The sequence below is a fragment of the Vipera berus genome (genome assembly GCF_964194415.1).
Source record: "Vipera berus genome assembly, chromosome: 14".
In the NCBI taxonomy this organism is placed as follows: domain Eukaryota; kingdom Metazoa; phylum Chordata; class Lepidosauria; order Squamata; family Viperidae; genus Vipera; species Vipera berus.
Genome location: NC_138217.1, coordinates 14,280,832 through 14,306,929, shown reverse-complemented (window position 1 = coordinate 14,306,929; position 26,098 = coordinate 14,280,832). Strand labels below are relative to the sequence as shown.

Here is a 26,098-nt window from a genome sequence, read left to right as displayed (position 1 = left end):
GGCATGCAACTCATTAAAGCTTTAAAAGTGATTTAAATTGAAAAAAGCATGTGTAGTAAAAAATCTCTAAAATACCATCTGTTTAAAACCACAGGCAATCTTAAAATTCTGTAACCCAGGACGCTAATTATGAAAAAGAACAGAAGGCAAAGCTGTACAGATTTAATCAAAAGCACGAATGAACAGATACATCAGCTAATGGCAAAAGTTGAAGGGCTCAGCAAGTGAAGGGGCCACAGCTGCCGCTCTTCTTGCTGGTTGGAATGGTTTCTTCAGTCATCCTTCAAACTCGGCACACACAGACGTCCCACACGTGTCGCTGCTCAAAGGACTACAAGTCTTAAGCTATATGGGTCTCCTCTTCGTCTCTATCGCTCAGGGTGTTAAATGTTTGAAATCAGCCTAAAAAGGGTAGAGAAAGGGCACAATTAAAACCACGGACGTACATTGTTTTGAAACTGGATGCAGCAGGAGAGTAGCATTTGCTTTGCTTTGCTTTGCTTTTTTTTTTTTTTTTTGCAAAAATATCCACTTGCTGCTTTCTTGTTGGGGGAAGAAAAAAACAAAGGTCCTTGCTGACACATTTGCCAAATGTACTACAACTGGTTCCTGTTTTGAACAGCTGCACCAATGTTTCTCACTGCTTGGTTGTGATGGCAGATGCAGCACCGACTCTGCAGTGGCAGGCCCACAGGGCTGCACAGGTTGAAGCCAGCCTGCAAGTGCAAGTGATCAGCACAGTCCAGTTGTGAAGGAAGGCGTGACCCTCCCATAAACACCTATGGACCAGTAGGCTTCCCAAGCTTGAGAGGCTCTCGAATGTAGGCCTTTAAATTCAAAAGTCACTCTTCCGCAGTTTACCCAGGACAAATATCACCACCCTGAAATGTCCCTGCTCTTTCCCTTTTCTTTCTGAAATGTTAAATGCTGTACATCTCCCAGTCCAGCAGGTTAGGTAATGGCAATTATTAGGTGGCTACATGAAATTGTACAGGTGCTTTTGACGATCATTCAGCTGTCTATTGCTTAAACCAAGGGATGTTGTTAGTTGCGAAGTTGTGTCCGACCCATCGCGACCCTATGGACAATGTTCCTCCAGGCCTTCCTGTCCTCTACCATCTTCTGGAGTCCATTTAGGCTCACGCCTACTGCTTCAGTGACTCCATCCAGCCACCTCATTCTCTGTTGTCCCCTTCTTCTATTGCCCTCAATCTTTCCCAGCATGAGGCTCTTCTCCAGTGAGTTCTTCCTTCTCATTAGGTGGCCAACGTATTTGAGGTTCAACTTCAGGATCTGGCCTTCTAAAGAGCAGTCAGCGTTGATCTCCTCTAGGACTGACCGGTTTGATCGCCTTGCAGTCCAAGGGACTCGCAGGAGTCTTCTCCAGCACCATAGTTCAAAGGCCTCAATTCTTTGGCGCTCAGCCTTTCTTATGGTCCAACTTTCACAGCCATACATTGCAACTGGGAAGACCATAGCCTTGACTATACGCACTTTTGTTGGCAGGGTGATGGATGTCTCTGCTTTTTAATGCACTGTCTAGATTTGCCATGGCTTTCCTCCCCAGAAGCAAGCATCTTTTAATTTCTTGGCTGCAGTGATCTTGGAGGCCAGGAAAATAAAATCTGTCACTACCTCCATTTCTTCCCCATCTATTTGCCAGGAATTGAGAGTGCCGGATGCCATGATCTTAGTTTTCTTAATGTTTAGTTTCAACCCAACTTTTGCACACACAAACCAAGGGATGTACTCAGTTTTAATCTGGGGATTAGTCCTGCAGCCTTTTCAAGAAAGATGAAAGTCAAGAACATAGTAAAATTGCCCTATTTAATGGATCTACTGATTGAATAATAACACCAACATTGGCTGAAGGTTGGAATCAATGTATTCTAACTGAATACACCCCTTCATGGATTACTGCCTTGTGGTGAAGGTGTTTGCATGATTCAATGAAGCTATGAGCTATGCTGTGCAGGGCCACCCAAGACAGACAGATCATAGCAGAGAGTTCTGACAAAACGTGATCCACTGGAGAAGGAAATGGCAACCCACTCCAGTATCTTTGCCATGAAAACCCCATGGACAATACTAAAACAAAAAAAGATATGATGCTGGAAGATGAGCCCCTCAGGTTGGAAGGAATCCAATATGGGGAGGAGCAGAGAGCTAGTACTTGTAGCGCCAGAAAGAATGAAGCGACTGGGTCAAAGCCGAAAGGACGCTCAGCTGTGGATGTATCTGGTGGTGAAAGGAAAGTCCAATGCTGATCTCAGTTTGGATCCAAGGCAAACCATTCAATATCATAGTAGTCCAAGTCTATGCCCCAACCACCGGTACTGAAGAGGATGAAATTGACCGGTTCTATGAAGCCCTACAGCACCTTATAGAACTAACACCAAAAAACGATGTCCTTATCATCATGGGGGATTGGAATGCTAAAGTAGGAAGCCAAAAGATAACTGGAATAACAGGCAAGTTTGGCCTTGGAGTACAAAATGAAGCAGGGCACAGGCTGATAGAATTTTGTCAAGAGAATACGATGGTCAAAGCAAACACACTTTTCCAACAACCCAAGAGACGGGTCTACACATGGACAGCACCAGACGGTCAACACAGAAATCATATTGACTATGTGCTCTGCAGCCAAAGATGGAGAAGCTCTATACAGTCAGTAAAAACAAGACCAGGAGCTGACTGTGGCTCAGACCATGAGCTTCTCGTTGCAAAATTTAGGCTTAAACTGAAGAAAGTAAGGAAAAGCACTAGGCCACTCAGATATGAACTAAATCATATCCCTGACGAATATACAGTAGAGGTGACAAATAGATTTAAGGAATTAAATCTGATAGAGTGCCTGAAGAACTAAGGACGGAGGTTCGCAATATTGTACAAGAAGTAGCAACTAAAACCATCCCAAAGAAAAAGAAATACAAGAAAGCAAAATGGCTGTTTGAGGAAGCTTTGCAAATAGCTGAGGACAGGAGGGAAGCGAAAGGCAAGGGAGAAAAAGAAAGATACACCCAATTGAATGCAGAATTCCAGAGAATAGCTAGAAGAGATAAGAATGCCTTCTTAAATGAACAGTGCAAAGAAATAGAAGAAAACAATAGAATAGGGAGGACTAGAAATCTCTTCAAGAAAATTGGAGAGATGAAGGGAATTTTTCATGCAAAAATGGGCATGATAAAAGACCAAAATGGCAGGGACCTAACAGAGGCAGAAGAGATTAAGAAGAGGTGGCAAAATTACACAGAAGAACTATACAAGAATGAGCTTAACATCCCTGATAACCATGATGAGGTGGTCCCTGACCTTGAGCCAGACATCCTAGAATGTGAAGTGAAGTGAAGTGGGCCTTAGGAAAGCTGAGCAACAACAAAGCTAGTGGAGGTGACAGTGTCCCAGCTGAGCTATTCAAAATCTTGAAAAACGATGCAGTAAAAGTGCTACACTCAATTTGCCAGCAAATTTGGAAAACTCAACAGTGGCCACAGGATTGGAAAAGATCAGTTTACATTCCAATTCCAAAGAAAGGCAGTGCCAAAGAAAGTTCAAACTATCGCACCACTGCACTCATTTTACCTGCTAGTAAAGTTATGCTTAAAATCCTACAAGCTAGACTCCAGCAGTATGTGGATTCAGAACTACCAGAAGTACAGGCAGTATTTCAAAGAGGCAAGGAACTAGAGATCAAATTGCCAACATATGCTGGATCATGGAGAAAGCTAGGGAGTTCCAGAAAAACATCTACTTCTGCTTCATTGACTATGAAGCCTTTGATTGTGTGGATCACAACAAACTGTGGCAAGTTCTTAAAGAGATGGGAGTACCAGACCATCTTATTTGTCTCTTGAGAAACCTATATGCGGGTCAAGAAGCAACAGTGAGAACTGGACACGGAACCACTGATTGGTTCAAAATTGGGAAAGGAGTCCGGCAAGGCTGTATACTGTCACCCTGCCTATTTAACTTATATGCAGAGCACATCATGAGAAAGGCAGGGTTAGATGAATCAAAAGTTGGAATTAAGATTGCCGGGAGAAATATCAACAACCTAAGATATGCAGATGATAACACTCTAATGGTAGAAAGTGAAGAGGAACTAAAGAGCCTCTTGTTGCAAGTGAAGAAGGAGAGTGCAAAAGTTGGGTTGAAACTAAACATTAAGAAAATCAAGATCATGGCATCCGGCGCTCTCAATTCCTGGCAAATAGATGGGGAAGAAATGGAGGTAGTGACAGATTTTATTTTCCTGGCCTCCAAGATCACCGCAGACAGGTACTGCAGCCAAGAAATTAAAAGATGCTTGCTTCTGGGGAGGAAAGCCATGGCAAATCTAGACAGCGCATTAAAAAGCAGAGACATCCATCACCCTGCCAACAAAAGTGCGTATAGTCAAGGCTATGGTCTTCCCAGTTGCAATGTATGGTTGTGAAAGTTGGACCATAAGAAAGGCTGAGCGCCAAAGAATTGAGGCCTTTGAACTATGGTGCTGGAGAAGACTCCTGCGAGTCCCTTGGACTGCAAGGTGATCAAACCGGTCAGTCCTAGAGGAGATCAACCCTGACTGTTCTTTAGAAGGCCAGATCCTGAAGTTGAGGACCCAGATTGTTGGGGGCAATTAAGCTGACTTTGTAATAATGCCGCTTGGGGGGTGTATGAAAGCCCTAATAAGCAGGCATATATATAGAATGAAGGCTACTGCTAAGCTTGTAAGCCGCCCTGAGTCTTTGGAGAAGGGCGGGATATAAATGGAATTAAAATAAAAAAATAAATACTTTGGCCACCTAATGAGAAGGAAGAACTCACTGGAGAAGAGCCTCATGGTGGGAAAGATTGAGGGCAATAGAAGAAGGGGACGACAGAGAATGAGGTGGCTGGATGGAGTCACCGAAGCAGTAGGCGTGAGCCTAAATGGACTCCAGAAGATGGTAGAGGACAGGAAGGCCTGGAGGAACATTGTCCATGGGGTCGTGATGGGTCGGATACGACTTCGCAACTAACAACAACAACAAACTGAATACAGATTCTCGGCACCATCCTGGCCTTCTGCATCCCCTAAGATGAATGCTGAATATCTTGTTCCCAGTTCCAGGGTCTCTCTGAAGCCCCCTTCTCGGCCCAGGCCGTTTGAAGCGAAGAAGCAGGCTTCTCCCTCCTGCGGCCAGCAGATGGCGGTGAAGGACGCGAGAACTCCCCAACTCGGCTGGTGGATCCTCTGGTCTCTTCCAGGCCCTTTCTCAATCAAACGCAGCTGCTGAGGGAGTGAAAATGCAGATTGTATGTTTATAAAATGGGAAGCCACTCGATTGTGCATAATTTCCTTCTCGCATGTTTGCAGAGGCGCTGAGGATATGTACTGCACATGGAGAATTATAACTGCTTCCTTTCTGCCACTTTTCTGGGGCTAAAAAGGCAGGCGTGTTTGGAAAGTCTGTTTTGCTTTTCCTGTGGGTTCAAATAAGCATCTGGGGCTGCATCTGTGGCAGAAGGTCGGGATTCCCAAGTGGCTGAAAAAGGCACATTCATGCTCAGGGCTTCTTCTGGAACCAGGGCCGCCAGCACTCCTTCCTGGTGGCCTCCCACTTGCTTTGGCAGAGCTTTTATGAACGCTTTAGAGAAAAAGTCAAGAACAAGAGGTCTTCCATGGTTTATGCTGATGAGCCTAAATACCGATAGCCTTTGAATTTGTGAGTTTGGGGGGTTGGAGGGGGCAGTCATTTGAAAATTCAACAAATGAGGCCGAGGACCATCTATCTCCGCAGAGAAGGGACCCAAAAGAAGACACCAAAGGCTCCATGGCAGGCCAGATAACAGTTGGGCTCTTTAGTTCATGTTTACTGTAGAGTCCACAGTCATCCAATCCTTTCCCACTTGTTGCTACTCTCGCTCCAGTGATGCCTGCAGGGGGCAAAATCTTGTTTACAGCCAGCAAAAAGGAGTCCATATTTGCTGAAATACATTTCCCAGCATCCCTGTTGGCTATGCTTTCTGGGACCATTGGGATTTGTAGTTTAGCAGCATCTGGGGAATCCCCATCCCTATTTCTGCTTAAAAGCCTACTTCAAAGCATGTAACACAGAGCACCTTGGCAACTTTTAAATACCTGACTCTGACCTCCCCACCCTCCATCTAGCCCAGCACTTTCCCTTATATCAATTTTCAAAGCCTCCTGAGAAAAAAAAATGATGTAAGTAAAGGACTACCTACATTGGCACCTCCTCCTGGAACAGGGGACACAAAGCCATTTCAGGCAATCTGATGGCTTGGATTCTTCATCTGCCTTTGTGCAATAACTGTGAAATGCACAACTGTCAGTCAACATAGGATTGGAATGTACACCCAGTAGAAGCAGAACAGAAGCCAGTCCAGTCAAAACTCACTGAATGAGATCATGACATGATCTTTTTATCCGGAACTGACCCTAGAACTTGTCTTGATTGGGTTGAGGCCCTTCTTGTTACGCTTGCCCTTTGGGTTGTGCAAAGCCAACTTTGCACCAATGAGACCTCCACCTTGAAGGAGTCCTTCCGTCGTTACCCTCAATGGGGACAGTGACCCAACATCAGCCACAGCTTTTCAAGGGCTGTTCCGCTGTGCCCCACTGCACCAGTAAAAAGAGTGCGGCATATTCGGGACTTCAAGAATACATTATTATGAGAAGGAGGCAATCATTTTGTGAAAGTTGTCTTTTTTGTTTTTTGGATTTTGTAGTTTTTGTAGTTTGCATTTTATAAACCCAGGGCAAACAGACAACGATACCACACAGCACGATGCTAAGCTGAAAGGACCATTATTGCCTTAAAGGCTGCTTCCTCCTCTTTCCTTTTGAAGAACAGCTATGCTATCCAGCTGGATTTATAGGCTGAACTGGACACGGGCAACATTTTCATGTATTCCTTCTTTCTTGTCTGGCTTTTCTCTCCTTTGTGTGCTTCTTGCTAAATTCCTTCCTCCCTGCAATCAGCTGAACTTATCTGGGATGTCAGTGAGCAAATGTTTCAGGAAGCCTCAGGTTCTTTCAAGAACCTGCTTTCCATACAGGCAGCTCATAATTGCCCCTGGTGTGAACCTGGAGGGTTAAGCCAGTTCTAGGTTTCTCCTAGATGTCACAGGGGTCCCAACCAGCAGTGAGAGGACATGTCCTCAGGGTCTTCTCAGCTTTAGAAATCAGCTGTGGATCACTTCTCTGTGCCCTTGTCCATTGACCCTTTTCTTCAGAAGACTGGTCCCTACCCACATGGAAGTCCCAGGAAGCCCCTTTCCCTGGGTAGTGATTGGACTCAGAGCTTTCCCAACATGTCTTCCGTAACCAGCTATTCTACGTTGCTGGTGTTTTCCGGGGACAAAGCGTCACTCACAACATTTGCTCTGGATAACACCATGCAAAGTGGGAAGTACCCAAGTCTCTTCCAAAGAGGGAGGGAGATGCAGATTCTTGGAACACCTCAGCAAGCAACAACTACAAGGGCCACTTGAAGTGAAAGGGGAAGTAAGCCATTAGTTTTCATCAATAACCAAGTAATGAATCAATGCAAAATCAGAACCATAAAATCAGGCAGAGACACACAAGAGGAAAAGGGCAAGAGGAAAGCCCACATACAAGTTCCAGGCACTGCTAAAATCCCTGCCCACTGCTCTGTGCTATGAAGGCTGATACTTCTGAACTTCCTCTTACTTTTAATTGATGCCTTTCACAATTATTCTTCCCTATATTCTCTATGGTGTTTAAAATTGTTGCATGAAACTCAGCGCTGGGGATCCCCTGGTTGCTCAGCCATGTATCTGGATAGCCCTTGGCTCAGTAGGATGCGTGAAACCAGACAATCCAGCCATAAAGCATAGCTTGTCGCTTTGCATACTGTAGGAAATGAGCTGGCTAGGTTTGGGGGAACAAAGGCTCTGTGTGCTGTGTGGAAAGAGGCAATACTTTGCAGCAAAAGCAGGCAGGCGGAGAGACCTCCAGCCAGAGGACCTTAGGACCTTGGCTTTAGGATCTGGGAGCAATACTGGCCCAAAGACCATGGCTTGCCTAAGGTTGCCAGACTTTGCCAAAAGGAGAACAGATCCTTCTTATTGTCCTCATGTTCTCCATCCAGCAGGCAGAGCTTTCAAATCAAATGCGGTCCGGCTTTTTGAGCATCACTTTCTGAGCAACTTTTCTCTCAGTGATGACAGTCTGTGATCTTGATTAATACCTCCCACCAGGTATTAAGACCTCCCACCAGGTCTTGCTCGCTCTATCTATCTATCTATCTATCTATCTATCTATCTATCTATCTATCTATCTATCTATCTATCTATCTATCTATCTATCTATCTATCTATCTTATCATTTATTTGCTGCCCATCTCCCAGTTCAGTAAAACACCTATTGTCTTCTCCTCCTGCACCCCCCCCCCTTGTTCTCCTTTCCAGTTCTCTATGCCCCTCCTTTCCCCGTCCAGATCTCCGGTAATGAACCCCAGGCTCACCAACAGGCAGGCTCTCTCCTTCAGGAGGGCGGCCATTCTGAGCACCTACCTCTCGGCTGTTTCCCCCTTCCGTGGCAAGCCCGACAGCCTTGGGAAAGAGCAGCCAAGCAAAGAGGCCAGCGGGACGGCTGCGTTGCTTTCGGCGTTGGCACCATTTCCCTGCGGACAGCCTTCTCCGCTGCTGGACCGCACCGACCAGACCAGCGGGACTCCCGTCGGCTCGCACGCTCCGAGGCGCTTCCAGGGAGACAGGCGGGAGGCACGCGAAAGAAAAGTAGCGCTTGGCCCGGACCCGTGCGGTGGCACGAGGCGGGGCTGCGGCGGCGGCATGCACCCTCTCCCGCCCTGCCTGTCGTTTGTCCTCTGCTGACTTCTCTTCTAGTTCGGTCAGCTCGGCGCCTTCACGAAGGAGAAGAACGCGCGGGAAAACTAATTACACAAAATCAATATTTAATCACAGCTCGGCATCCTGACCCGGCAGAGTGCCCCCCCAAAAAGCGCCCCCCCCCGCCCAAACCTGCCTGAGTCCCTTATTTATGGAGCTGGGAGGGGTGCGATCAGGGCTGATAGTGGAGGCCGGAGAGGCCCGGACGGGACGGCAGGAAGAGAGTGGCTCCCGCAGGCTCAGTGGCGGCTCGGGACGCTCAGTGCGGTTCCCGCGCTAGGGCCAGAGGGGAGGTGGACCCATGCAGTGACACTGCTTGACTCGCCTCCCCGCCGCGCTCGGGGCTCCTTAAGGAGGTGCGCCGGCCGTCGGGGCCCGCAGGCTCTGATCAACCAGGGCAGCCCGTCGCTCGGGTCGGACGCCAGGAGACCTGCGCGGCCTCCCCCTTCCCACCCGGGGCTTCCCCGCAACCGGGCCGAGCGCTCGGCGGGGGAAGGGTGGCGGCGGCGGAGGCGGCGGCGCCACCTTAACAGGGAGCCCCGCCCCGCCGGGCCGCTCATTGGCGCAGCTCTAATGGCTGGACGGCATTGCTGAAATGCAAAACTTGTTGCTGCTTCCCCGGCGCGCGGCGAGAGCGCGGCAGAGCCAAGAGCCAGGAGCCCGCCAGCCCGCCAGCCAGGGAAGCGGCGCACCAGTCGCGCAGCCCAGGAAGGCTGGCGAGGCCCGGCGGGGTCCCCCCAGCTGCCACTCCGGCGCCGGACGGCAACTGCCGCGCAAGATGTGAGTCGGTCGTGCGGCGGCGGCGGCGGCCGATCTCTTCCCTGCCTGCCTGCCTGCCTGCCGGCGGCGCGGACTTTCTCAGCCGGCCGGCCGGCCGGCCGTGATGCCTCGCTGAGGATCTAGTCAGCCGGGACTCGAGCGATAGAGCCGCAGTCACCGGCGGGATGTTTGCGCTGGATCCATTCGACCCACACGGCGGCGGCGGCGGCGGCGGCTCAGGCAGGAGCGGGGTGCCGGACGAGCGGGGCGGCGGCTTTGGGCCGGGCGCGGGCCCCCAGTTCAAGCCGTCACCCTTTCACGGCGGAAGTGGCGGCGGCGGCGGCGAACCGGCGCCCGTGAATGCCCTGAGCGAGCCCTCTACCAATCTGCTGGCCATGAACCTGACCTTGTCCGGGGAAGGCTACGGCGGTTTCCACGCCCCCCGCGGCGGCCCTCCGGAGCTGGGCCAGGCCCAGCCGATCCACGGATTCTTCGGTAGCCCGCCGCCTGGGCCGGGCGCACACCACCAGACCCAACCACCGCCCTCGCACTTCGGGGGTGGCTTCGGGCCCGAACCCAGCACCTCCTGCCTGCACGGCGGGCGCCTCCTCGGCTATTCGGGCGGCCAGCAGACGTTCACGGGTGACGGCGGCTACGAGCAGCATCTGGCGGACGGCCAGGCGGGCGGGGATGGCTTCGGACAGCAGAGGGCGGGACCCCTCCAGGACTTCCAGCCGCCGCCGCATCATCTTCACAATCCCGGCGTGCCGGCCCCGTGCCTGCCGCTTGACCAGTCACCTAATCGCGCTGCCTCTTTCCACGGCCTGCCGGGAGCCGCCTCCTCAGAACCACACGGCCTGGACTCGCAGAGGCGCCTGCCCGGCCAAGGGGCGGCCGCGGTGGATGCCCTGGAATACAGTTACCCAAACAGCGAGAGCCATTTCGACTTGCCCGTGTTCTCGTCGTCAGAGGCCGAGGGGCAGTTGTCGCAGTACGGATCCGGACGACAGGCTGCACCTTCGGGAGGCGGCAACTTCCCTGGGCACTCCGCGGCCTTGCCCCGAGCGCCGGGCTCCCTGGGGAAGGTGCCTACCCAACAGTCCCCTCACGGCGTCTTCTTCGATAGGTTCGGCGGCGCTCGCAAAATGTCTCTGGGGCTGGAGCCGGGCCTGGGCAACGGAAGGCACCACCTAGTTCCACAACAGCCGCCGCCCCCGGCTCTCCTGGCCAGGCAGAATTCCTGCCCGCCGGCGCTGCCGCGGCCACAGCAGTGTCCAGAAGGAAGCGCCGCCAATGTGAATCTGCAGGACGGCGGCGGCCCGATTTTGCAGGCGCAGCACGGCCAGTTCGAGTATCCCATCCACCGGCTGGAGAACCGGGGCCTGCAGCACCAGCCGCCGCCGCCGCCGCAGCAGCAGCATTCCTACGGCCCGGGAGAGCCGCTGTTCAACGTGCCCCACCATCACCACCACAACCAGCCCCAGCAGCCGCCCAACCAGCGATTGCAACACTTCGATGCGCCCCCCTACGTGAACCTCCCCAAGAGGCCCCGTTTCGATTCGTGGAGCGGCGGTGGCGGGGCAGGCATGCACGGGGCGGCCGCCTTGGAGAGCCACCTGTCGCCCTCCGCGGCCTATCCTGGTCTGCCGGGGGACTTCACGCCGCCGGTGCCAGAGACTTTTCCGCCGCCGCCGGGCCCAGATCCCCAGGCGGCTCTGCAGCAGCGCCAGAACGCGGCGCTGATGATCAAGCAGATGGCGGCCACCCGCGGCCAACCTCAGCGCCTCCGTCCGCCCAGCCTGCAGCAGGTTGGGCACCACCAACATCCTCACGCTGCCGGCGGCCACGGCCATCACCAGTCCCCGCACCAACACCCTGGCGAAGCCGCTTTCGAGGCGCAGGAGGGTGCTTGGTTCCCGCCGCCTCATCCTCCGCCGGGCGGTGGCGATTTGCTGTTCCGACCGGGAATCGGCGGGTTGCAGGAACCGCCGCCCCTGCGGATGTCCTCGGGGGGTGAAGGACATGTTCCCTCGCCAGGCGGCCTGCAAGGCCAGTTCGGCTTGAGCCCGCCGTCGGAGAGGAGGCCGAGCCACCCCGACTTCGCAGTGCAGACGCCGAGCTTTCCTTTTGGGGCCCCCAGCCGCCAGTCTACCCCGCACAGCGCTTCGCCCGGGTCCTTTGGGCCGCCGACGGACTTTCAGAGCTCTGCACCACCCCCGTCGCAACCCCGGCCCTCGCCGGCCAGCAGCAAGCTGGGGGCGCTCTCGCTGGGCACCTTCCCAAAAGGCGGCGTCGGGGCGCCTCCCGGGAGCACAGGCCCCAAGGACAGCAGCGGCCTCTTTGGGCAGAGCTGCTTGGCAGCGCTCTCCACCGCCTGCCAGAACATGATCGCCAGCCTGGGTGCGCCCAACCTCAATGTCACCTTCGGCAAGAAAGGCGCGCCCGCGGCGGTGGGCGGTGGGGCCGGCGGGGAGGGCGCCAAGCGGAGCAAGCTTAGCCCCGCAGAGCCTCCCGAGACGAACGGCGCAGGGCCGCAGCCTCCCCTCACGGTAGCGACGGCTCCTGCGGGCGAAAGCAGCCTCTCCCCTAATTACTCCCCCGGATCGGGCCCCGACGCCAAAGCGGGAAGCGGACGAGGCAGGGGACGTAGGAAACGAGACAGCGGCCACGTCAGCCCAGCCGCCGGGGCGACGGGCGGCGCCGGCGGCTTCTTTGAAAAGTACGGCTCGACGGCGGCTGCAGAAAGCGGCAGCCCCGGACAAAGCGGGGAGCGAAGCGGCGGCGGCACCCCTCATCTTCACGAGCCCCCCAAGGCGTTGAGCTCCCCGTCTTCTGCCTGGGGCAAGGCCGGCGGCGACCTCCTCCTCCAGCCTCCTCCGGAGCAAGCCGACCTTCTTCCCTCCCTGGACCAGGTGGAATCCTGCTCCCCGCGCGGCGGCGGCGACTTCTGCGAGGTGGAAAGCGAGGAGGAAGTGTCTTCCAGCTCCGACAACCAGGGCGCCAAAGGGTGTCCCGCGGGGCGCAGCCCGCTTCAGCCGCCCGCCCTCCCGGCGGACCATCCGCTCCTGAACGGACAGAAGACGTCGGCCCTGGCGCAGCTGGGCCTACATGCCGGCAGCAGCACCGCTTCCTCCAGCCCCGACAGCTACGCCGCCGCCCCGCCCGGCCCGGTGCAGGAGGAGATTCACCCGTTGGAGATCCTGCAAGCGCAGATCCAGCTGCAGCGGCAACAGTTCAGCATCTCCGAGGATCAGCCGTTGGGCCTCAAGAGCGCCAAGCAGGGTCCCGAAGGCTCGGGCGGGGCCCAGAACGGCGACAGCGGCGAGCTGAGCAGCTGTTGCGAGGGCGCCGGAGCCAAGGGCGCGGTGAGCACTATCGACCTGGAGTCTCTGATGGCCGAGCACTCCGCCGCGTGGTACCTTCCCGGAGACAAAGCCCTCCTGGACGGGGAGGCCCGTGAGAAGGCCCTGGTGTCCTGGGAGAAAGCGAAGGCGCCCACGCCCGGCAAGGAAGGTAGGGGAGGCCGCCGCCGAGCTCCGCTCCGCTCGGGCCGGAGCTGCCTGGCCAAGCTTTACTCCAGGTCCCATGCTCCCCCCCCGCGCGGTGTAAGTCCGACCGCTGGTCTCCCCTCCGCATAGGCGGCGCTGCTGCTGAGGCGCCTTTGCCTCGGAGCTGTGTCTCCACTCTCGAGCAGAGCACCCCCCCCCGGCCCGCTTGTTTGGGTCGGATTAACGTGGGAACGCAAAGGAGGGGAAAGTGGCGCGGCCCGCACGCGCTGACGCGTGAACCTTCAGGACGAAGCCCCCCGCGCTAGAGCTGCCCTGAAGAGGTCCCCTTCCGCAGAAGCGCTGGTCTGGCGAGGTCTTCTAGGCCGCGTCCCGCTCCCCGGGAGGGAAAGAGGACATCTTGAGAGTCAGAAGGACCTTGTGCCTCCTGAATACACCTTTCCAAAGTTTCGCGCAACATAATGATTTTTGCCGAGATTCGCGTGGGGGGGGGAGGAGAAAGGCTTTTGAGGGGGGTAGGATATTTTAGAGAGGCTTAAAAACATCGGGGAGCTCTTATGTAGGTCCACCGGGGACGCGCGCGGTGAGTCGGGTGCGGTTGCAGCCTCTGAGACGGCGCAGGTTCTGCTGGTCTGATTTGCTTTTGCCCGTCCGGCTCTTGGGGGGCTCCTGGACTTCCAGCTCTGTCGGATGGGTGAGCCCCCGCCAGGGCAAGGAGCTTTCCCTGGCAACGGAGGGGCTGCCCCGGAGGGAAGAGGGGATGGCCGGGGGGGGGGGCAGCCCTTCTCCCAGGTTTCCTTTGGGCGAGACCTTGCGGGGCTCCTTCCGCGCCTTCTCTTCCATTGACACCGGACCTGACTGGATCAATAGCTTCTTAGCCGGCAAATCGCAGCTCCCGTCTCTCCAGCCTTGCCAGGCTGGCTCCGCGGCGCTTTTCCTTTGGGTAAGCAGGAAAGTTTCCAGGGTGGAATCTGAGGCTGGTCCGATGCAGGAGATCCAGGAGAGAGGCGGCCGTCGGCTTGCGGCTCTCCTGCTTGCATAACTGTGCTTGTTCTTCCTGAGTGCAGGAACTTTTCCAGGGGCGGCTCCAGCCACTCCCAACTCAGAACAAGGAAGGGTTTGCAGAGGCAGAGTTTAAATATGAATTTCAGTGACTGGAGCTTTTCAAACTGGAGAAAAGTGATGCAGCCTTAATGCTGGTATTTTGTCCAAGGTCATCACAAGGGTGAGGGTTGGGAAGGGAAAAAGGAAATCTTTGCCTATTTTTTTATTTGAATTATTCTGCTCAATGATATATTATGCTGTTCTTTTAGGTAACTTTTTGAAATTGGTCAGTACGCTGTTTCTGATGTTGAACAACATGTGGGATGCAGGAGATGTGACCTGATGCGAGCCCATCCATGCGATCCTCTTTCCTATGGAGGATTCCATGGGGCAATTCCAGATCCCTGCCTCCCTTTCATTTCCTCCAGGAGGGACAGAGAACCTAGGGAGAGATATGTTTCACGTGCTTCCCTGCTGTGCGATAAGAAACAAAGCAAGAGTTACTTTCTAGATAAACGTGCCAAGACCTGCGCTGTTATAGAATTTTTTTTTGCAGAACTTCCATGCATACTGCCGCGTGTGTGACTTTTGGAGATGGTTTTGTTTTGAGGCTCAAAGCAAGGCTCCAGTGAAGCGGCTCTCTGGTCTGTCTTGAGCTGTATTCCAGAACCTTGACTCTGAAATCGGGGCTAGCTGGAAGATGGCGGTTGCCTCAGCTGTTGCAGAGAGAGGATTGTCTGGCAGGTAGGCAAGAGCTTGGCTTCCTGGGCCTCCCCTCCCTCTCTGGGTCTCTCTCCTTTGAGGGGGTGCATCCTGGGGCAGGGAGTCCCCAGGGTGCTGCTCTGTAGCAACCTACTGCAACATGCAGCAGCAGCAGCAGCAAATGCCTTTGGTGGCTGTAACGCAAAAGGCGAACGGATTTGGTTTGGCTCCTATTCTCCTTCCCAGGCTGTTCCAGGATGCTTAGCTACTGTTTGCTGGTTTGGCTGCCTGTCGTAGTACTCATAAATCTGTCAGTGGAAGAAGCTGCCCCCTGGGATGGTGTGAACATGAACATTCATGGAACGAGCGCTTCCACATGAAATGTTAATCTGGGCAGGAGGACAGGGTTTCCCATCTCCACGGGCTCTCCTGATGGGTTGTGAGGAGGCAGTCTTGAAGGGCCAGTTTTGAAACACCCCTGAGTGAAATTGAAAGGATGAGGAAAGCATGGAGATTGCTTTCTGGCATCAAAAGCGGATTGGAAATCTGTTGTACCTGTTAGAGGGATGCACCGTTTGTTGCTGTAGCGGCACCATTTGATCCTCTGGCCTGAGGAAGGGAACGGTCACCTGGGATGCATAAGGCACAGAACCAGGGATAGGGAAGGTGCCCACCACTGCTGGGCTTAAGGACAGGACAAAGGCTTTTAAGGCAAACGGCTTTAGCAGGTGAGCACAGCCCCAGTCCCCAGGCTATGTCCTTCACGGGGACTGGCAGGAAAGGGTCTTCCAATCTTCAAGCATATTTCTGGATACTTCCGAGGCTAAAGTTGCCATTAAAGGCCAGGGCTGGTTAGACCAAATGCTGCTTAAGCTGTTCATTTTCCCTTTTTATTCACCTCCACAAAGGCAAGCAAGTTGCCCAGAAGCAGGCCAGTTCTAACATTTGTAGGGAGTCCTTTGCACGTGGAATGGAGACAGGTGGCCTCTCTTGGAAGTGCTGAGCCACCGTAGCTTTGTGTGCTGACCGAGGGCCCTTGTGGAATGTTATGCTGGGCTGAGTCGTACCCTCCTGTCTGGCTGTAAGTCTTTGGAGTTGGTAGTTTACTTTTTATTTTCTTAAATAGTACCTGTCCTTTATATTCCCATGCATTGTTTAAATTAATCCTGTTGGTTGTAGTCAATGCTCCAACTTGGAAGTATGTGTTTTAGAATACAAAAATTAGGTATCATTTAATATTTCAAAATTTGCTTGTAGAATTAAATATATTTTCCTTTGTTTTATCTTATGCCATAATTTCTTATTCTTTTTTTGTGCTTTGTATAGTGTTTCTTACCCAGGAAGGCAGGAACATGATGCATGCATTTCATAAGTTTATTTATTTATTTTATAACTACATTTCCTAAGCTGTAAAACAAAATAATTGCACAATGCTACTGGAGGAACTCAAGAGTTGCAGAGGCGGCTGTTATGAAAACAGACAAAACCTCTCTGTAAATCATGCTGGAACACTGTCTTGCTTTTCTTGAATGTCTTTAGAGAGTTGTGTCTGAAGACTGTCCATGTTACAGATACAAATAGTGAGCAACACAGTCTCATCACAGAGGAATTTGCAGTTGCACATATGACAAACATTTTCGTAAAGAAAGTGTTGTTTTGTCAACTCCATCTGGATGACTGAGAATCTTCATTGACAACTCTTGCTGCAGTTTCCTCATGTTGTGGGGCCCATTGAGTATCTCCCTGAAGGTGGGTTGCCTCACTCCCCCTGGGCCCGTGTTTAGGCAGAAGCACAGTGTAGGTCTTTTGGCCTGCGTTTGTTGGATTGTGGAATAGGGAGCTATTCTTTGCTTCTCTAACCAGAGGGGGGAAAAACTGTGCGCCATCATTATTTGGACATTAAGAGTTTTCTGGGTCTACGCAGCCTAAATTTATGTTTAAGACCGGAGTCTTCTAAGAAGATTCCTTTGAACAGCAAAGCAGAAGGAAGGAACCAGGCTTACTTTTCATCTTTTTAAATTAAGCATTAATTTGGGCATAAGGCCCTTCAGAATTGGAATGTCAAAAATCCCCCTGAGCAGCAAAGTGCTAGTCAATATCTTGAGACCTAGACTGTGGTTTGGGGTTAAAGACGAGGGGGCACCCCAGGCAGCTTTGGGGAACATTCAACGGAGACACGGCAGAAAGGTCAGTGCTGGCCAGCGGAGGGGAAACGGGTTCCCTCTGATGGCATCCAGGTTCACTTTTGCTGAAATATACCTATCATTCTCCTGCAGCGTTATGTATTTCTAAGATTACATAGTGGAGATTTTCCTGATTGCCTTAAATCTTAAATTAGTGAAATTTACTAGCCGGAGGGACTATCTATTAATTTTAACCAGCTGAACGTATTTATACTTTACAGGGAATAAGAGAGATGATATTTGTATTGTATAAAAGAAAAGGAAGGAAAAGCCATCTGATTAAAAAAAATGTATTTTTTTTGTGAGGCTGAGCCTCCTACAAGAGGTGAAGGATTCAGATGATAAAATCGCTAGCCAGTTTTCTCTTTGGGTGGAGAAGCCTTGCCAGATTCAGCATTTAAAGAGAGAAAAATATGCTTGTTTCAAAATTACAAAATGGTTTCTTTGTGAGATGCACTTAATTTTAATTTGGTAAAGAATGTGCATCAAATATATGAAAGAGGAGTCTCTGTCCACAAACTTTCTGGATATAAAAAAACCCAGCATACTTTTTTTTATTTTTGGTTTCCTTGGTTCTGTTTTACAATGAAGTATTAATTATCGTAAGACTTTACCAAATGATGTATAGCTTAATAACAGCATTCAATATTAATCTGACCATTCAGTGGTAAAATATTAAAATGCTACTTACCAAATGCAGATATTTTACTTACATTTTCAAAAGGGAAAAATTATGTGAGTTCAAGAAAATACTGTTATTGTAGTTGAAATAGTGTTGCTAACATCAAGACAGTTTAATATTTTAATTGGTTACTGAAGAAAATGTTATTCATTGGGATGTCCCAGCATGTCTCCTACATGCATAAATACATAGAGAATCGTGGTGTCTTAAAATAGTCCCTTTTGACCAAGGATTCCTGTGGCCTCACTCCTAAGCCTTCCTGCTTGCAATTCAGGAAAATTTGCTTGCAGGGACTTAGGTTCGGCTCATTCAGCTGAGGCTGCACTGGGATCAATATTTAGTAATCACTATGAATTAGTAGTTTATTTACTGTTTTGTGGTGGTTCTGTATAAATGATTTTCTTATGGCTTAGATATGCTTAATTTTACAGCTCTGGAGTTCTTCTACCTAGAAATCTTTCTAAAGCATAACAGCCCCATTTGTTTCATTCTGTTGCTTTTTTAAAAAAAAAGTTCAGAAAACAATGATAATGCTGGAGCTTCATCAGAAGAAAGGCAAGGAAGGACAAAAAAATACAAAAGGCACGTTGAGCCCCAGGGTACCCCTCAGTTGAGATTTTGCACCATCAAGTCTAAACATAGTATCAGAATTTGGATTCATGAAGTATTTCCTTTGTTCTTGGCAGGGCTTGGAAATAACCACTCACCCTTAACAATTTCATGGTGGAATCTTTCCTGCCACCCAATAATTTGATGCAATGCATACCTACATCCCAACGGAGAGATTTGGAAGCCTTAGCCTGTAATGCTGGCCTAACCCTGACCCTTGCACTCCCTTCCCCATCACCTTTATGTCCTGCCGAAGGAAAAATGTGCTAACACCAAGGCAAAAGCCGAGACTGCTAAAGGGAGAGTGGGTGGGGTGTTTTGCTGGATGCTTTTGTTTTTCATGGGAATGGACGTGGAATCCTTCAGATCCAACTGAACACCTCAGGCAAAGCAGATTTATTAATTGAAGCTAGTTTGAGTCGATTCGTGTTAAAAGTTCTGAGAAAAGTAGTTTTCAGCCTCCATTTTGGAATTCTGTATTTCATTAGGAAAAATCTTGCTGCCAGTTGATGCGTCTCTTTTTCTTCCATAGTTTGCTCACTGGTGAGGATGCAATGAAAGGGTCTTGGCCACGCAGTGTTAATTGTACCCCTGCCTCAGAAGCACAGGCAGAGCAGAGGGAAGCCTGGGGGGGGAACCCCCCACCCCTGCTTCTCTGCTGCTAGATGGGTAGCTGCATGTTCGCCTCAGACCAGGGTTCGGAGTAAATGATCTCTAAGTCTGACAACTGCGGATTGTGATTGTTGCCATGAGCTTTCTGCTTGTCCTAGTGGACAAATTGCCTTCTCTTTTCTTGACCAGGATGGAATTGGAAATTGTGCCAGTTTCCTCTCTTCTCCAAAAGAAAAATGTGCATTGCCCCTGATCTGAACCCACACAGGAAACAAAGCTATTTGTTTTGAGCCACAAATGATGGCTTGTTCAATGCTTTCTGAACAGCTGCAAGATGGGGTTTGAGCTTCCAAGCACTCTTCCTGGACTCTGTTCCTCGCTCTGCTATCCTAATCCCCCGTGACTTTCTGGTGCCAAGACCAGATGTGCAGAGCAAGGTGGGTGACTGGAAGAGAACTGAGGAGATGTGGCTTGTGACATCTGTCCCCTCGGCTGCTCCGCAGTGGTGGCCACTGTGTGCTTGGAAAAAGGAGAGAGATCTTCTGGCTCTTCTCCTCCAGCCAAGTGGGGCTTTACAAGACCGCCTAGGCCTACACCTTTTCCAAGCCAATTCCAGGAGCTGAAGGGCTGCCCTGCAGGAGAGCTGAAGAGGAGTTGATTCCTGAGGGTCGCTCTCCTTGCCGGCTTCACTCTACTGTCCCTTCTTTGGTGGCTACTTGGTGGATGACTCGGATGGCTTTGTAAGCTCCCTGCACAGCTCTCGGGAGGCCTTTTCCAGGCCCAGAAATGAGACCGTTCAACAGTCTGCCCAGGGACCATTCCAGTGACTCCCATCTAGAGCACGTTTCCACCCGTCTTCCACCCTCCATCCATAGTAGCCCGAAATTCTGAGGCTCATAAACTCCAGGGAATGCCTCGGATGTTCCTGAAGTGAGGCGGTCAAGTACAAAAGATTGGCCCCTGGGATTGCAACTCATCTTGATGCTTTGAAAATACCCTTAAACCAAAACCCCACCGAGCAGTTTGGGCTGAAGGTGCTGCTTGTTACCCTTTGTTTTGTAAGGCTACTTCATTTGCTCACACAGTATTTTGTTCAATAATTTCTGGAAGCAAAGAAAAAAAATGGAAAGTTTTGATTATAAGTCATCAGAGTTCCAAAAGGCTGCACGACGCAGGGCGACTCAAGCCTGGGGATGCTGCTTCTTTACCCTGTTGCCTCTGTCTTCCTGGCGTTCCTGGAGGAGTGACGCCAGTGTGTGTGTGTGTGTGTGTGTGTGTGTGCGTGTGTGTTGGGGTGGGAGAAATGGGTTCAGGAGGTGCTTGAGAGTGGACACAGGAATGGCAGCTCTTCCACCCACCAGTTCCAGAGTGGATTTTTCAGTGAGGCAGTCTTTCCTGTCTTTGCAGAGGTTCTAGAGTGGGAACCCCTTTGCCACAAGGGACTCGGGGGGGGGGCTCCTCCCTGGCCTGGTCCTGGAGCTGTGCTCTGCCATGCTGCTCTGGGGCTGGAGAGGCATTTAAGGTTGCTGTGTTCATTGTTATTCTGGTGTTCTATTGCTGGACAGGATTTACTTTTGTGTGTGTGCTATTTTATATTTCTCTATGGTTTATTTTCTGGAGAGGTAAAATGTGCATCTGTTAAGGTATGATTCGTGGCTAGGCATTCCCATTGTTTAAGAAGGTGCCCCCCCAGTGATTTCATTCAGTCCATCAGTTTGGGCTGAGCCATTATGATTCCCAAACAGGATCCAGTCAGCAGATGGAATTATCACTTTGAATTTGGGGAGCAGAAGCTGCCTGGGTGAGGGAAGAAAGAGTCAGCTCTGTGCCTTCACTCGGCCATAGTTGGCCAGGGGTGTGGTTGTATCCTGTTCTGCTGTCCATCCTCCTCTCCTTAGGGACACCAAAGCCTCCTCCTTCTGGCCCTCTGCAACCATCCTGGCCAAGGGCCGTTGCGCTTTCCCCCTCTCTGGTCCTCCTTGCAAGCGTCTTTTGGGGATCAGAAATAATTGCTGCCCCGAAGGGTTGCGAAGGAACATTATTTGTTTATTCAAAGTAGCCTCATGCTTGCAAATGCTGGTAGCGCTAAAAGAAAGAGTTGTTAGTTATGAGTTTGGACATTACATTGAAGAGGTATTTGTAAGTTACACAGAGTGACAAAATGGAAGGGGGGGCATTATCTTTTTAAATCAATATGTATACAAATCCACCAAAGTAAACTGAAGCAGCAGAAGGGAAGAATGCCAGAAGAAATAGCAGGGGGGAAAACAGCAGATGCGGAAGCAAGGCAGAGGTGGCACTGACAGTATTGGCAAAAGGGCAGTTCTGGAAACCACCTCACCCTGCTTCCTGCCCCATATGCCCAGGGCTGAGTCTGGAGGGGAGGGGGCTTTGCACAAGGGGCCCTCTCCCTAGAGCAGCTTCAGACTGCAGGGCCACAAGCGGGAGGAGAGGAAGACGGGGCTGGAGCATTGCACTGGAAAGAGCCCCTCGCCGGAGGCTTTGCAGCCATGGTGCCACTTAGCACCAACTGGGACTGGGAGCTCAGCCCCTCTGCTTTCTGTGGGGTCCTTTATCCACTGCCCCCTCTGCCCCCCAGCATCTTCCCTGCTTCGGCTGGTTCTTCCTGTGGGGGAGGAGGCATTCTGGACTGTTTGCCAGTGACCTGGGGGCCGCTGGTGGCCATTTCAGAGGCAGGCGGTTCCACACGGGACGTCTTAGATCAGGAGCGTAAAGAAATGTGCAGTAGGAAAAGGGCTTCCTGGATTTGCTAATAACACTCTTTGGAATCTGCGAATTCATGCTTCCTAAATAGGCAAACTATGTGTTTTTTTCTGCACAGAAAAACACTTCATCTAAAGTTGTTATAGAATTCTTTCCCTTTTCATATTTTTCCTCTAGGCTGAGTGAGATACGCTGAAGATTTTATAAAAATATAAATAGTTACTTCATTTGACAGAGGGAATCTGTTTAATATCACCTTTTTTAAATCCACATTTTAAAATTCCCATGAAATGCATATAAATGGGCTAACAGATTTAGCATGTTAAATTGACTGGGCATTTTGTTTTGTCATGCTCCATATATATGTTAGACATATTGCAACATGTGAGCGCATGGCTTCCCCAGTGAGGCAGGAAGAGTCTGATGGGCCAAGCTGTGTCCAGGGTGAGGAGCTGGAGGCCGCTGGGCTTCTTGCCTCTGGAGTTACTCTCCCAACTCTGCATTTCTTCCTCTTTCCCTTCCTCCCTGAAAACCTTGCAAACCTTTAGACTCCACTTTCACTGGCTATGAGAGGTTAGGTAGGCCTGGTTATCCTTCCCACCGCTCCTTAACTTAGTAGATGCTAAGTTATTACTTGGGCATATATGCAACTGTTTGAATTGTAGGTTTTTGCTTGTTTTGTTGAGGTTTTAATTATTTGTTTATTGGATTGGCTATTATGTTGTAAACTAATTTTATTGTATAGAATTTAATTGCTTTTTCCCCCCCTGAAGAGTCTTGGTAAATATGCATCATCATCATCATCTTAAAATTGGGAATTTGGGATTGATGCAGTTTAATTCTTATAAAGCCATCAGGAGCTGATGGTTGATTGGAGGATTAAGCTTGCTGGTGATGTGCAGCAAGACCCGAACAGGCACTTTCCCTGGGACTCTTGCGGTTTCCAAGCGGTGCCAAGTCATCAGCTAACCTAGAGGGAGAAGAGGTCAAGCCAAAGGCACAGCTCCCATCAAGGGAGGCAGTGACACTATGAAGGGCTCCCCTGGGAAGCCTCCCCGCTAAGCCTCCTTCACTGGTGGGGGGCTTTGCGTCCCATGCCAGCCTCGGCCCTTCGGACGGGCTATTCTGATCCAGCTTGCAGGAGGAGTCCATAGCAGCTTCCCCGTGGTCTGCTATTTATAGCTCACTGCTATTAATTTACAGCTTATATTTTAATCTGTGCTCAACATTTAAAACACTATTGAAATGCTGTTTTCTGATGGGCAGGCCAGATTCTCTCGGGCTGAACCTTGGATGGGCAAAAGAGGGCAGCGCCCTGGCAACCGGAGAAGCTCCTCAGGCAGATGAGGCAGCTCCTGGCAAGGAGCTTGGAGGGGCCTCCCTGGCAGCACTTGGGGGTCTTTTTATTGAAAAAGACCCTGCTTGGCAGAGTCCTCTGCAGATGTAACTACTTTGCATGAACAGCAGCATCTGCCTTGGCAAGGGCCATGCCAGCAACTGGGTGGGTTTTGGAACTGGCAATGCTGGTTTTGAAATCAGCTGGTCAAATGCCCCAAATAATGATCTGCCCCTCAACGGCTAGTGACATTTCTGTAAATCAGACACCCCCCCCCTGCCCAAGGTGCTTTTTACACATGGAAGGGTTATAAAGAAGTCAGGAGGGTGGTTGCACCATCCGTAGCCTATTTAATCTGTGAATAATTGCTTTAATTATTTCCGATCAATATCTCCATTCCATAGCTAAATTTACTTCCTGAATAGCCAGACACCTTGCATTATTTGATAGGCGGCCCCTGGTCAGCCACGCTGGTCTGTCCTGCTTCCTGAACAGAGTTTAGGTGAAAACTAAGGGGAAATATGAACACGGCTTCTCTCAGGAAGTGGACCTGCTGACTTACTGGAAAGAGAAGGGCAGCCCTGCTCCCCCCATCGCCTGCTCCCCCTGGTTTTTCCCCAGAAAGCCCGTGGCCTCCTTGCTGGCAGGCTCACCTGAACCTCCTTCTCAAAGGGGCCGGAGACAGGGGAAGGGCAGAGAAAAGAGGAGGACTGGGGGTGGGGGTCTCCATACACTTTTGGGGTGAGCATTCTGTTTTGCTGTCCTGGGTGCAAATGCAAACAGAATTGAATTTAGTGGTGTAAGCATCTTTGCTCTTTGGAGCAGGCTGCCTTATCTGCTCCTACCTGTTTTTCCTTGCAAAAGCCAAAAATCAGGAGCCCTTTGCCAGCTCTTGAGTACTGTGAGCAACACAAACATTCAGGCGACATGGGCCTGATACAAATCTTGGGCACCTCAATTAATCATCTTGTCAGGAGAGAAGAGCTGGCGAAGATCAAAGGCGGTTTTCCTGCACTGCTAACCCAGGAGTGCCTAGATGGGTTTGGGATAAATGGGCTACTTGCTGAACCCAGATGGATGCTGGGTGGGGAGGAGGTGGCCCTGGGCACATGCCTCTTCTCCCTCCCCCGCCGTTGTGCCGAGGGTGTGTAATCTTCAGTGGCTGAATGGGAAGAGTGTGGTGCTCGAGACTTCCTTTGGCTTTCTGAAGTGGCAGAAGGGATCCTGACTGCGGTTTCCTGGGTTGCATCCAGCAGCTCCTTGGCAAGCCAGCTGGCTCCAGAAAGGGACACAGCTTCTGATTCAGCTCTCATGGGCAGAAGATGAGGGTGTGCTTGCAATGGGGATGCGTGTGCAGGCTAGGATCACATCCGTTGCCAGGAGCCAAGCCAACCTTGGTTGGCAAACACCCCTGGCAAAGCATTGCCAGCTGGAAACGGGCACCTTTGCCTGTGGATTGAGAGCACCGCTGAGATGAGGGTCCAGGATCAGGCCCCCAAGGGGGAGGGGTGGCTTGCGAGAGAGGAGTGCAACTCACAAAGGCTGACCAAAGAGGGTGGGCCTTTGGCTGAGTGATGTGCACAAGGATGGCAGGCATGTGCCTGCTTTGTCTGCCCTCGGGTGTGCTCACATGGGTCCCTGCCGCTCTCATTTCCAAATGCCGCTGTGCAAAGCACTTGCTTTGCCAATGCGAAAGCCGGAGGGTGTTGCTTGGCACTGGCGCTCCGTCCTCGGCAGCAGGCTTCTCGCAGGAGTGCCCAGGCAGGTGTCCAAGCCGATATGTCAGACCGTCAGAGGAGAGAGTTGGTGAAAAGGATCTTGCCCCATGGGGTGTTTTGAACGAAGAGAGGCAGGCGAGGGGTGCTCTCAGAACCGCGTGGTGCAACAACATGTCCAGGGAGGAGGTGCCTTCAGCCTCAGGACATCTTTAGGGTGGCCGGGTGCTGAGGGCCATTAGCCATTAGCCTTGCATCAGGCCAGCCGGCCGGCAGACCTCGAGGTTTGCCAGGAATCGTGCCAGCACTTTGGCAGAGGTGTGGGATGAGCATCTAGGTCAGTGGCTTCTCTGATGCCAGCCTTTTGTGAAATGGGGTAGACTCGGGTTAGCTGCCGAGCACCAGGTCTTAGAGAGGTGGGCAACTGCCCAGGGTCTCTGTGCCGTGTTTTGCCCCTTCAGTAGCCTGGCACAGGAAGAAGCCTTGAGGGGAAGTTGGGGCATGTCTTCTCAGCTCTGCCATGGATTGCATGGCTGCCTTTGCGGTTCCAAACCCCAAATGCTTCGGCTCTGTTCAGAATTTGGGGAGAACCTCTGCAGAGGCCTGGCGGGATGTTCTGGCTGCCAGCAGTTCAGGCTCAGGGCAACCCGAGCGTTGCCTTCTGACGGGACTTCCTTGTGGAGAGCTCTTAAAGAGCAAGAAATCCTGGCACCTGCTTTGGGAACTGAGGGCTAAGCCTCCATACCCCTTCCTGCTCTGCCCAGAGCCTGGCCTGGGGCCCCGGCCTGCTCTCCTCTTGCCTCTGGGGCCCTTTCCCAGCCCAGAGTGGCTCCAGAGGAAGCCCCGGCTGAATGCTGCTCTTGCTCCCTGGTGGCCCCCAGCCTAACCTCTTTCTCCTCCTCCTTTTGCAGCCCATGACCTCCCCTCTAGCAAGTCCTTGGCTCCAGCACAGACGGGCAGCCACTTGCAGTGTCTCTCTGTCCACTGCACGGACGACATGGGTGACGCCAAGGGCCGGACTGCAGTGCCAACATGGAGATCCCTGCACTCGGACATCTCCAACAGATTTGGGACTTTTGTGGCTGCCCTGACTTGAAGAAGAAAGAGGAGGAAGAGGAGGAGGAGGAGAGGAAGAGGAAGAGGAGAAGGTGGTGGTTTACTTCTGTTCTTTTTATGTTTAACCAGCTGCTGTTACTAGCTGGACAGTTTTTCTAGGCTGGTATCTGTTTGACAGCATACAGACTGGCAAGGGTTAATTAAAACAAACTCAACCTTTTTAAAAAAAAGAAGGAAAGAAAGAAAAGAACAGCGGCCATTTCTCCTGCCGGAGGAGGAGGAGGCGGTGAGGCCAAGCAGGGCCAGGTCAA

General features: G+C 51.5%; 1 protein-coding gene across 1 annotated transcript; it reads left to right on the top strand.

The window, feature by feature from the left end:
* Nucleotides 1-9,803: 9,803 nt before the first annotated feature.
* Nucleotides 9,804-25,879, top strand: MN1 (MN1 proto-oncogene, transcriptional regulator; the record flags this gene model as incomplete). Its single annotated transcript, XM_081338701.1, has 2 exons — nucleotides 9,804-13,131; nucleotides 25,643-25,879. The coding sequence occupies 2 exons, from the start codon at nucleotides 9,804-9,806 to the stop codon at nucleotides 25,825-25,827; spliced, it is 3,513 nt and encodes a 1,170-aa protein (XP_081194827.1). The 3' UTR covers nucleotides 25,828-25,879.
* Between the last annotated feature and the right edge of the window lie 219 nt (nucleotides 25,880-26,098).